The 13,009-nt window shown below is 48.7% G+C and overlaps 1 protein-coding gene across 1 annotated transcript; it reads right to left on the reverse strand.

Annotated features, from left to right (window-relative positions):
• Window positions 1-3,038: 3,038 nt before the first annotated feature.
• Window positions 3,039-9,693, reverse strand: LOC118508245 (toll-like receptor Tollo). Its single transcript, XM_036047858.1, has one exon. The coding sequence runs from the start codon at window positions 8,540-8,542 to the stop codon at window positions 4,490-4,492; it is 4,053 nt and encodes a 1,350-aa protein (XP_035903751.1). The 5' UTR covers window positions 8,543-9,693; the 3' UTR covers window positions 3,039-4,489.
• Window positions 9,694-13,009: the final 3,316 nt, after the last annotated feature.

A 13,009-nucleotide genomic window follows, 5' to 3' on the forward strand; every position in this document is an offset into this window, starting at 1 on the left:
TTATTTCGAGCAAAAAAAAGGGGGTGCCAGTAAGTTCCAGTGCCGGTGCCTTCCGTGCAGACGATGCACGGTGGGGCAACAAGTGGACATATAGAGGGAAAATAAAAATTGTGATACTTTTAGGGTTAAGCAAGCCATCTTCTAGGAGAATTAATAAGATTATTTTTGCCTATTTTAGAGAGTTAAAGACCCTGGCTTATTCCAATAGAATGAATTGAATATGAGGTAAATACAATTCTCTCGAATAAACAGTGATTTTTCCAGGAGCATGATGAATACTAAATTTTTAACTATTCGTTTATTATTTATTTACTTTCATTAAAAAGATGTTACCTAACCGTAGTCAAAATCAGTGGTCCTCCATTTGGTTCTCTTTAACATATAAGCAGATTAAAACTGTTCTACCTTTGCGCTGCCACATGTTGCGCTGACGTTGACGTAATTATGCTCTTAATCAATATTTTTACCCCAATTCGAATCCAAAACTAACTTCACAGCGTCGCTAGCTTAATTTAGCTCCAAAAGGTTGATGGATGACATTAGACTATGCAAACGCAGAGCTCCTCAATGATAAAATTGGCTGTCCAGCGTTGCTCTCTTTGATCTACTTTCTCGTGCCTGCCAGAATGCTTCGCACTCAAACGTTGAATATGTATGCGTCAAAAATTTAACACTGTTTGTGGTGTCTATGAGCCAGGGGGGATCTCTTGAGCTATTTATTCATGTAAAAATTGTTATATTCTCTCGAGAGGGTTGAGGACTCCTTATGGAAAAAATAATGAGGCTGGATCTAAGATCAATTGGCACCTTTGCCTTACAATTGATTTTTTGTGCTTAAAAATGTTATTTAAAAAAATGACTATTGTCCTTCATGGTGAAGACTTCTGGACATCAACAATAGCAGAAATTCAGTTAAAAAAATATTTAGCATAAATATTAATTATCTGATTTTATGTTCTCTACCATCCCACCGTTCGCTTTTGGCTTTCGGGCCCGTTGCGTATTGAACCTTGTTTCTTCAATCCGTTGATGTGAATGCTTTTCGATTTCATTTCGTTTGGGTTCTTTTCCCAATTGTTTAATATTGTTATTTGAAATAAAATAAATTAAAAATGTTAAAAAGGTCTTCTAATAAAAAATATTGACAATTGAAGTTTTTACCTAAAATTAAATTTAACCAACCACACTGGCTAAAGCCCGCCATACAAGCCGGTGTAGCAAGACGGTTTGAACAATAATTCTCACCCACAAGTCAGTCCAACTCGGCTTACCTGGCAAAATGGGGCCCATATTTGTTGAGCAAATGCTAGCCTCAACCCCCCCTCGACACCCCACACCAAATACCTCACCTCCACCCCTCCCGGAACCGTTTATTCCCAGCGGACCCCGTACGGGCACGAATGGAGAAATAGGCATCCAATAGGCACAGATAAAAAAAGGGCCCATCTTCGATGCGGCACGATCTTTCACTGCAATCCGGCGAAGGTCAAGTCCCAGTGTATTTTCCCTGGGCCGGTCGTCCAGGATGGGCTGGGAAACAAAACGAAAACGCATGGGGAAAAAAAAGGAAGATGACAGAAAAGGTGAGCACATCAGGCACACACCAACCGACGAAAAAAAAAAACCCCCCGAAGAAGTAGAGTGTTGGATAAATAAAAGCATACCCCACGGGAGTGTGTGTGTGTGTGTATGTATCCCCCAACTCCGGGAGGCAACCTCCCCTCCCCCGGCACCACTATTCTCCACCGGATCCGATCGGATGGAATAAATCTCGATAATTTAAGAAACTAGGCCCCGGTCAGAATTGGTAGAGCCGCAGAGAGCGCACGCCAATCACGCCGTAGGCCGCCTACAAAAACCGTTTTCCTTGGTACGCGGTTCGGACCTGGCGAGAAGGACGGCCACATTGATGGACAGAGGGCAAGTAAACAAAACATTCGGCGCCCCCCCCCCCACCGGCTAGCCACCACATTGCGCTCCTAGCCTCCGACGTAAAATGGTGAGGGCCCGATAATTTACGAGACCCAAAAACCCGTCCCTCACGACGACGACCACGATGATGATGCTGATGACGACGGTGATGCTGGGTTGAACAGAGCCTCCACACACACCAGAGGAGAACCACTTTCGACCAACGCCGACAAAAGGGAACGAACGATCACTGCCTATGACAACGGTGGATAGACGGAAGAACACAGAGCCACGGCCCTGCTGCACTGCTCTCACTCATAAAAGTGTTTCGGATGGAATGGACCCCATGGATCTGCTCCTGCTGGACCGACCGCCCTTAATCACTGTGGTGGTTTGGTTTGGACGGGTACACCCCGTTCCAACAAGGAGGAGAACTACCAACCAAAAAAACAAGTCAAGTCAAACACTGAAATTATGCTTCATTTTTCGTGAATTCAAAATTGTATTTCATCCGATTCTGCTCTGTTTTGTGTATTTGTGTGTTTGTTTCGCATTGTTATTAACTTCTCCACCGCTTCTTTCTTTTCTTAATATTTCTTCACCTTCGCCGTTCTATCTAACAGTTGGGTTTTTTTTCCTTTCTTTTGCTTCTCTATTTATCTCCTTCAACAACTCTCGTTTTGCCGGTTTTTTCTTCTTCTTCAGTTTTTTTTGTATTTTTGCTCGCTCGCTCCCTCTCTCTCTCTTTCGATTCATCGCGCTTGTTTTGTAATAAATTATTATCTTCTAGTCGAGAAATGTACAAATTGGAGCGAGTTTTGTATTTTGTATTTTTGCCTGTGTACGCTTCTTCGTTCTGTTCTGATCTGTAAGCCTTTCATAGCTTTCCTTTTCTATGTGTCAATGGGGTGGGGCACGCAACCCAGAGTTGCGCCATTTGCTTGTGGGTTGTGTATCGAAATTTCCTCCGGGGGGGGGGGGGGGGGGGGGGGTGTTGTTGATAGTGGTGGTGGTAATGATGGTTAAATTATATAATTTTGTCTTTCCGTTTTCGCTTCTCTTGTTTTGTGCTTGGCTAGGTATAACACTCCATCCCTTCGGTAACTTGTTAATTTACATTAAGTTTGTTTTTTCCTGTAATTCTTTGCAACTTGTCTCCCGCTCCCTCTATGGCAATAAATGTAGCTCCAGCTCAGATTTTTTCAGACTATGTTTTTCCACCTCTGGTTTTCTTTTTCAAATTGGTCAGTTCTGTGTGCACGTGTAATGGCGGGGAGGGAGGTGGGGATAATTTTCCTTTTCTTCTCTCCAAAATGGCACCAACTTCATTCACCGCACAACGGGCCTCCCCTTCTTCTAATGTGAAGCTAATAGATGCTCTCATCATTACTACTTTCCCCGAAACTTTTCCCAGGCTCAGGAGGACTACACTCTGACCACCACCGTTCAACGAACACGTGTAATGACGCAAAAACTCTGGGGTGTGTGGGATGAGAGCACAATTACCGGAGAGAAACAGACTGGACAAACGTAAAATGGGTGATGGTTGTGTATGGCTAGAAACCCTTAAAACCCTTTTTGCACGTCGAGCCCTGCTGCCAGATACAACACAAACACACCACACCCAACATACACACAGTCACCTCCACGACGGGGGTAAGGTGGGACGACACGATAAAGTACAATTATGCAATTCTTACTTACTTAAACGTTAGGCGGTTGTGCTTAATACGAATGTACGTTGTTTTGTGTGTTGAGTGTGTTTCGAGTGTTAAGTCAGCGCTCCGAGCACGAGCGGCTCGAAGGAGCGCACTGATGGAAGGCCATGTAAAAACTAGTATCACGATCATCATTTTAAGTCATTTCTATCTGTATGTATATATATATATTTAGCCCTAATATAATCTTCTCACAGTACAAGTGCGACACGCATTCTCGCGCATCTCCCCCCTATGGTCCGTGTTTCGTTTTTTTTTTTTCCTTTTTTGTCTTCCGCCCCTCATTAAAACACGCTGTTGAAATATATATTTGGCAAATCAGAGCAGGAATGGCGCGGAATTAAATCAGTAACAGTTATCCTAGACTCTCGGAAGAATTAGAATACCACAAGACTCCCTTTGACCACCAGCTTCGCGACCACCAGCTTCGCGCCAAAAAAGAACAGAAAAAAAAATCTCCCCAACCCCCTTCTCCTCATCGATTCTAGCTGGCCAAAGAGATCATCGTTAACGTTATTAGGGCGAGTGTGTGTTTGTGTGTCTATACCACGTTAGCAATCTTATTCGCATTTTTAACTTACGTTTAAACTAAAAATCAACAAAATTGACTCTGCGCCTTTGTAATAGCGTGTGTTGACTAAGTGTAGTAATGTTGTCGTAACCGTTTTTCCTTTCTCTTACTCAACTTCCCTATCTTCGTAATATGCGTGTCTATAGTGCTAGGTTGAATTCGATACTAGTAGTTATGTACAAACGCGCGATTTCTTCTTCGCTTCTTTTTTTGGGAAAACACATTAAAAACATAGGCGAACGAAGAAGAAGCAGAAGAAGCCGCCTTCTTCACTCCCGCGTCCTTTTTTTTACACAAAGTAAGCTCTTCCGTTGCGCCCCATCTGGGGCGTCTCCGGTATCGTGGAGTACACGTGACCAAGCGAGGCACTGGATCGGCTCATGTTGTAGTGCTGACTCATCGGAGCCTCGTAGTGTTGTGAGGATGCGGACGACGACGATTCGTCCTCCGTGTTGCAGGTGCTTTGGGATGGAGTGCTCTGCGGGATGGCCACCGGGACCGGGACGGGCCCACCGGGCGGTACCACGACCCCGCCGCCGCCGCCGCCGTTGCCTCCTTCACCCGGGCTGATCTTGCACCACTGCTCCAGCGACGTCGGGGCAGGTGTGTAGCGCAGATTGGCCGGACTGCGGGTGATGTCACCGAGCTTGGCCGGTACTCGGTCCTTCGGCACGTCCGGCAGCGCGTACCGGAGCTTGTCCCAGAACTTGCGCTCGCCCCAGCACGCCACGGTGCAGGTGCGGATCAGCAGATGCATGATCGGGTCCATCGCCACTATCTCCACAGGGGCGGTAAGCACCAGCACGATCTTATGGCGACGATGGGCGGGCCGAATGCTCTCAATAACGGACTGCAGCGCGACACGGAACTGTGGCTGAGACCATTCGGTTTGCAGGAAGTTCATCGAGACGACGAGCAGCAGTTTGCGGGCAGCATCAGCTGCACCCTGTAACGAGTCTGCAAGGAACGCACCTGGATGGACATCCCGATGATGAAGACACACGGAGTACCCGTGGAGCTGCAGCTCAGCACCAAGCAGCCGACCCACGAAATCGCTATCGTGGACACTGTGCACCATGTAGCAGTCGTAGAGACGGTCCGAATCGGCCTCCTTCCGTCCAGCGCCGACAATTATCGGGTCCTTCACCAACCGGACACCGTAACGTGCATGTGCCCACAACCTCACGTCCTGCCGGAAGACACACGCCAACGCCACGATCAGCGCCGTACCGATGATGGCAACGAGGATTGCCGCCAGCAGAGGAACGTACCCTCCACCAATCAGTCCGTGCCCAAGCAGAACCGTCCGATGGACAGCCGGCGGGCCCTCACCATCAACCTCACCCGCGCCGAGATCTCCACCGAACGTTCCCGGTTGCCGGCTGTCACAGGACGCGATAGCGTCAGCCACAACCCGACTATCAGCGCACACCATCCGCTGCAGATCGAAGTTGCCACTAACACCACGAATCCAGCGCTGTAGCCGGCGCAAGGACTCACAGTCACACCGCCACCGATTCCCGTCCAAGGACACCCGGGCAAGGGAACCGGTCTCGGTGGCCGCCGCAAACGCCTGCCACGGTCGGAACTCACTGATGCGGTTATCGTTCAGGTTAATCACCTCCAGAAACCGCAAGCTCTCGAACGTACGCTCGCCGACAAACCCGATCGCGTTGTGGTCCAGGTACAGCTCGTTCAGGTTCGTCAGCTGATCGAACTCGAACCCGCGCAGCTCGTTGATGTAGTTGTTCTCGAGATGGAGCACCCGCAGGCTCGGAATCCCATTGAACGTACGGTTGTGCACGTCCCGGATGTTGCTACCATTCAGGTACAGCACTTCCAGCTTTTTCTTCCCGATGAACTGATGGCTGGCAAGCTGCCGCAGCTCGTTCCCGTCCAGATAGATGGTGGACGCATCCATTGGGATGTGTTCCGGCACCTCGGTGTAATCGGCACTGCCGCAATCCACTATGTTCGCCTTCCACGTGTGGTCGTGGTAACAGCTGCACCGGTCCGGACACGTCATCTTGCAATCGCACGCATCAAACTCACAGCAGTGACATGTGGCGAAACAGTGCGTCTCGTACCGGCACAGGAAATCGTGCGGTCGAAGATCCATCAGCGGCCGGATGCTTGCCCCGCGTTCGTGCTCCATCGTGCAGAGGACCGTGTCGAGATCCATAACGCGCGGATGCTGCCGGAGATGGGCCAGCTTGTTGATGCCCTGCAGCCACTCCATCGTACAGTCACAGTGGATCGGGTTGTCGCCCAGGTAGAACGCCGGCACTTCACGGTCATCGGCAACGCGGGTCAACGCCAGGGCACCGATTTCCAACTTCCGCAGGTAGTTCCCGTACAGGACCACTTTCTCCAGCGAGCGTTTGGAGAGGAACGTACCGGCAGCCACCTCTTCCAGAGCGTTATTGTTGAGGAAGAGTGTCTCGATGCTATCGGGGATGCATTTCGCATCCACCGACGTTAACCGATTGAAGGACACATCCAGCATCTTTATCTGCAGATTGTTTAGGTCGTAATAGTTGCCGAGCTCGGTAATATTGTTCTGATGCATATCGAGCCACTCGAGCGAGACTGGGAAATGCGAATAGTCAAACAGACGGATCTGGTTGTCGGACACGTTCAGGAACACCAGTGCCGGTAGCGACGTAAACACACCGCTAATATCTTCCAGATCATTGTTATCCAATCGAATCGCACGAATCGTTGGGTTGGAACTGAACGCCGACTGGTCGATGTGACGGATTTGGTTCGAGGCGAGGTTAAGTACGTGCAGGGATGACAGCGTCACGAACGCATCCCGCGAGATGTTAGTGATGCGGTTCTCCACCAGCCGCAAGCCGAGCAGCTGCTCTAGACCCTCGAACGAAGCGTTGCTGACCGCGCTGATACGGTTCTTGCCAAGGTCGAGCGATTTCAGGAACCGCAGCTTGCCCAATCCTTCCGGAATCTCCGTCAGCCGGTTGTCATTCAGGTTCAGATCGTTCAGGTTGGTCAGATTCTCCAGCGCTCGTCCATGCATCGATTCAATCATGTTCGACTCAATATACAGCTGGTTCAGCACGTAAAGCTCGGAAAAGTGATGCTGCTCGATACGTTTTAGCCGGTTGTGGGACAGCGTGAGCGCTACCAGATTCTTCAGATCGCTAAACGCGTTATCCGCAATCGATTCAATCTGGTTCGCTTCCAGGTTGAGAATCTGCAGACTGTAAAGCTCCCGGAACACGTGCCGATCGATCTTGGTGAGCGCGTTGTGGGCAATCTCCAGCACCACCAACCGCTTCATACCGGCAAACGTGTTTCGCTTCACCCACTCGGACGTTAGCTCGTTGTAGGAAAGGTCCAGGATCTCTAGCCGGTCGAGACCTTCGAGCATGCCCGGTGCCAGCACCGAAAGCGAGTTGTTCTGCAGATAGATCTGTCGCAGTTCGCGCGTCGATTGGAACGTTTCCGGTGGCAGTGCCACCAGTTTGTTGCTGGACATGTTGAGCACTTTAAGCGAACCGAGCCCAACGAAGGACCGGTCGGCAAGCGCGGTCAGCAGATTGTTCTGCAGCATCAGCACACTGAGCGAACGGAGCGAGGACAGCCCGTTGTCGGGCAGGGCGAGCAGATCGTTGTGCGACAGATCCAACACCTCCAGCCCGGTGTTGCATGCCTTCCCCGGTGCCGTTGGTCCGTTGCCCCAGTCGGAGAACCCAAGCTGGGACACATCCGTCAGCCGGTTGCGGGTCAGGTTGAGATGGCGCAGGGAAAACAGCGGACAGAACACGTCCGTCGGCAGGCTCCAGATGTTGTTGTCGGCCAGGTCGAGCCGCTTCAGCTCCGTCAGTCCCCGGAAGCTTTCCGGATGGAACTCCAGGTTCATCGCCGACCAGTCGGTGTTGTGCGTGCGGAGGGACAGCGACCGGAGGTCACGTAGTGTCGCCAGCACCATCGAAGGCACGTACTTGATCTTGCAGTACTCAATCTTGAGGTCCCGCAGACGCCGCAGCGAACCGAGAAACGCTCCGGAATGTTGGTTCGCTTCGAGCGAACTTTCGAAGAACAGAATGTCGCTGCACTCGAGCCGCAGCGAATTGATGCGTTCGATCTGGTACGAGGACAGATTGCGCATCAGCGTGTCCGTGCCGCCGATCGTTTTCAGCTTGCAGGACAGCACCGTAGTCACGGTGGCCTGGGCATCCTCTTCGCCCGTTTCGTCCAACACTCGCTGCCACTTGCAGCCACGGGGGGCCACATCCATACGGTTCATCAGGTTCGAACGGGCCACGGTCACGGTGACCAACGCCACCAACAGCACTACCAACTTCAGGAACTGCTTCATTTTATTGTGACGTTGAAGTCCACAGAAAAGGGACCTTCCTCTTTCTCTCTCTATTACACTCTACACTCACTTCCGACGATTTCTATACGTTGGTGGCCTTTGCCACAGGACAATATTCACACAAACACACACGCGCACATGTACCCGCACACACATCAGTACACACAGCAGCCTTTATTTGTGATGACGGCCCTCTTTTTTTGAAAATAGCACGAAATACGTTTGGTCAAAACTTTTCCTGCGAAGCACGACGGCACGCTTGGCTTTCGAAGGTGGGCGAGGCATATGCACACTAAAACATACACACACGGCACAAGTAACACGGTGCGGAAAATGTTGAAACCGAAAGGATCACACACACGGAACGGAAAAATTTCGAACAAAACCAAAAAACAAAAACACAAACGGAACGGAAAACGGAAAACCGCGAAAGGACGCCCAAGGTGTGTGTGCCTAGAAACTTTTCCTCAATGCGGACGACTGCTTAACTGCTGCTGCTTTTCCTCTCGTCGGTGTGTGGAAGGACGCTACCAGCACGGACAGCATCATGGTTTTGTGCCACCCGGTAAGCAACCAGCACCACCGCCGGGTTTTCCACCACGCCAACAATCGCTTTCACACGCGCCACCAGCACAACACAATCGCATCTCACTTCCAGCAACACGGTTTCTTCATTATGGGATATCTCCGGGCTTTTTCCTTGCTTTTTCCCTTCTCGAAAAGGATTCGATTTTCCCTCGGATTCAACACGCACACACACAAACTCGCAACTTCACAGCATGCTTGGGTTTTGCACGATTTTCACCACATACACCGGGGCGGGTTGATAGTACAACGAGCGAGCAAATGTTCTCTGTGTGAACGCGAATAGCAGGCTCTGACTTGGTTTTCCTTGCGTAATTGCGCGTGTGATGATTTTGGGCTACAAACGCAAGCTTTTTTCCCGTTTTCACTAGTAATCGCACGCGTTCAGAAGAGTATACACAATCACGCAACACGTTTCCAGCAGAATGTTCGGTCGAATTTCTATTCTATTCTATATCAACGTTTTCTCGTTTTGATAAAGCGGAATTAGCTTTGCTTTAAGGCGGAGCGCAACAAACGAACGCACGTCCGCACCCGATGAGAGTTGGTTAACGAATGAACTTACTGGTAAACGTGGATCGGAAAAGTAACATTTTCGGGTGAATGCCGCACGGTACGAATTTTGACCATTCGCCTCTTTTTCTTCCCATTATTACTCGCTCTCTGTCCTTCGAGTCCAATCTCTCGCTCTCTAGAATTGTGCTTGAGTTCATGCGTCTAAAGCCGAACACGGCGCGCATTCATCGCGTGTACGCGAAAGAGAAATTCATCCCGAACCAGATGGGGGAATTCACTCTCACACGTTCGCGCGATCTCTCTCCTCTCGCTCGCTCATTCTCACGCTCTCGCATCTTCCATCTGCAAGTGCATCCTCGTTGCATTATAGAAGGGGAAATATTCACAACGCGGCAAAGGAACATGGGCGCAGCGTTAGAAGAGCAGCAGTTCATAATTTTTGGTCCAATCCGCTTTGGGCCGTTCCTTCGCAATTCTTGCAGCAGCTTCTACGAACTCACAGCGCTCTTGAAACACGAAAAAAAAAATCGGACCTAATTTACTTGGTGCGGAGACATCGGCAGACATCCTTGTCTGGTAGCGGGGCAGCAGAAGGATCCTTGCCGATGGATGCCTGGGAGTTCCAGGTAGGACCGAAATGCCACACTTTAAAGATGGAAACTGTTACAAACGGCTTGTCGTTTTCTTACTTTACCATGCTCCTATTCTTCAGGGCTTTGGGATCACCCGTAGAGAGCCCGAGCGTAACATGCCGAAAAAGGATATGCGGGACAGAGGGAATATTTTTGGAACAACAACAGCCCAAAACAATGGACCATCAAACTGAAGAGAAAGACCGAGAGAGAGAAAAAACGTCAGGAATTGGTCCAGAGATGGTGGTAATTAAACAAAAACAACTAAAAACCCCATCGAATCGAACCGGGGACTTATCCCAAAAAACTCTCGGCCAACTCCGATACATTGGTGATTGATTTGAATTTTTTATCACTTTATGGAATATGCAACTCTGGGTGCGACCTCGAACCCAAACTTTCCTTTCCCGAACGAACCAGACGAGGGGAGCAACACACTCTGTGGTCACTCTGTGTTGGGTGATGTTCACCGAAGTTTGGAAGCAAATATTTTGATAATGAAGACGATAATTAGTTGGGGCGCAGTGGTGAAACGGGACGGTTTATGACTCCGGAGTGGTATAAAACAATCGACCGGAGAGGTAGAGATGTTAGCTTCCCCGAACAAAAAAAAACCTGATGAGTGATTAATCCTTCCAAATTCTGATCCCGAACCGAGCAAAACTGACCGAGACGGAGGCAGCGTGCGGCTGCGTTGCGGTCTCCCAACTGGAATGGAATGTCAATGACGAAAATTTGCATATTTTATGTCATCCTCACCCATGGTCCGTGGTACGAAAAAAACGGTGGAGAGCAAAATATCGGTCAACGCCAACAGCCAAAGAGGACAATAAAGAGCCTGTTCTATCTTCTGGGTCGTTTGGCATGGTAGAAAATGTTCATGTTTTTCCTGACCGTTCTGGATTGCCTTTTTTATTGTTGCTTTGTTTCGAACGCGAGAGAGACGTCGCGGACAAGGTGTTAAGTGTTTCCTCCGTGCAAAAAAGCGATATGACATCAAAATACAGTACAGGCAATAACTGCTGTTGTAAAAATCGATAGAATTTTGTCCGCATGCCACTTGGGGGACGTGGCGCAGAGTCCTGATTTTTAGGGTGGTGAAGAAAATTAAAATTATATGGTCGCAGGCGAGATTGCAGTTGGACGGATGTGGTTTAGTTGATGGGGCCTAGAATTTGGCACTTGGGGTAGAGTGAGATTTGTCCTCCCAAAATTGCTCGATTTTTGTGTAACGAATTTTTATTTCTTTTGGTGTGATTTCTTGCGGATCCTTTGTTTTGTAACAATTTCTGTGATGCTCTTAAATGAATGCTTAGGGTATATGAGTTATCTGCAGCAAAGTTGCATCAACTTGGACTCGGATTTTAATACTCGGAAATAGAAAAAAAGGCTCTGGTGAAATGTCGCCACCCTTTACACACATGATGCAGTTGAGATTCGAAACCAGTCCGAGCAGCGTTTGTTCACTCGTGCCTTACCAACGTTACCATGTACTTACCCATCGAGCGCTATGTTGGAAGTCATTAAAATGGCTCCAGCTGGTTGTGGAGCCTATTTGTTCATTCATGAAATTCATTATTCATTCATTTTCGCCCACAGCAACTGACATTACAAGATCTTATGGAACAGAGATACAAATCTCCTCCATGTTTAAGGAGTTTCTATATTATCTCTCAACAATTGTAACTCAAAGCATTCTCGCCAAAGAAAGGCGAACCAATATGTCTCTTATCTTCCTGAGGCAAAGCAGGAATTGCTTCAATTGATCCTTGACGCATCCTTTGTTTGCTGCCGCTGCAACGCAAATCGTTGCAAGATCCGATTCCCAAACATCCTGTGTGAAGGTAACACAGTACTCCAAACTTGTAACAGATGCGTAGTTTTGAACTACTACTGCTGCTGCTGCCATCCTTCCATGTCTGTCTCGTTGCAAAACAATCTCTCAAGTGCTGGCAATGTGCGATCGTATCGCAAGCGTTGCACATCCAATCCGGGGCAAAACTTCACGCTGCACCTCACCTCAATTGGCTGTGACAATTGCCGGGTAAAGTGAAAATGTCTCCCTGTGTGCTCCGTGAAATGTGACCTGATTTTTGTCGCAATTTTCTTCTCGGACAATTGAAACTCACTCGCTCGCACGGCAAACTTCAGCCGGTGCTGATAAACATCTTCAAAAGTGCTTCGTTCAATCGATCTCTTTTTTTTGTGTTCTTTCGCCATCGTTTCTGTTCCCTTTGATTGTTACGAAGAGGGATCACTTCATTGATTCGACGATTTCATATCGGGGGGTTGTAGCGCACCGTAACCTCTACATCATTGTCGCACCGAATAATGTTGCATATTTTATTTGAATTGATTTTCCCATTCTTTTCTACCGCTTCCGCTGGGAAAAAGTTCTTTACGAAATCGTCTCGTCCCTTTTCGTTCGGTCGACCGTATGCAGCTGTATGGAGCTTTACTCCATATTTAATTCATTGATGTTGATGAAATCAAAACAATTTAACTCCCCAGTGAGTGTAGCATTTTCCTACCGCCTTCTTTTTCACTTGGTGCTGCACCGGTATGGTACTGGCAAGATAGAAATTGATTGTAGTGATATTGTGAAATCGCTTACGATAATAGACGGAAAAGCCGGACTCCCCAGGCGGAGAGCATGTGGAGAGTTTATTTTGCCTTCCCAAGCAGTGTACCTTTCTTGCAGTTGGTGCAGTTTTCGATAGCGTTGATTCGATTG

The sequence above is a fragment of the Anopheles stephensi genome, chromosome 2 (assembly GCF_013141755.1).
Source record: "Anopheles stephensi strain Indian chromosome 2, UCI_ANSTEP_V1.0, whole genome shotgun sequence".
Classification (NCBI taxonomy): domain Eukaryota; kingdom Metazoa; phylum Arthropoda; class Insecta; order Diptera; family Culicidae; genus Anopheles; species Anopheles stephensi.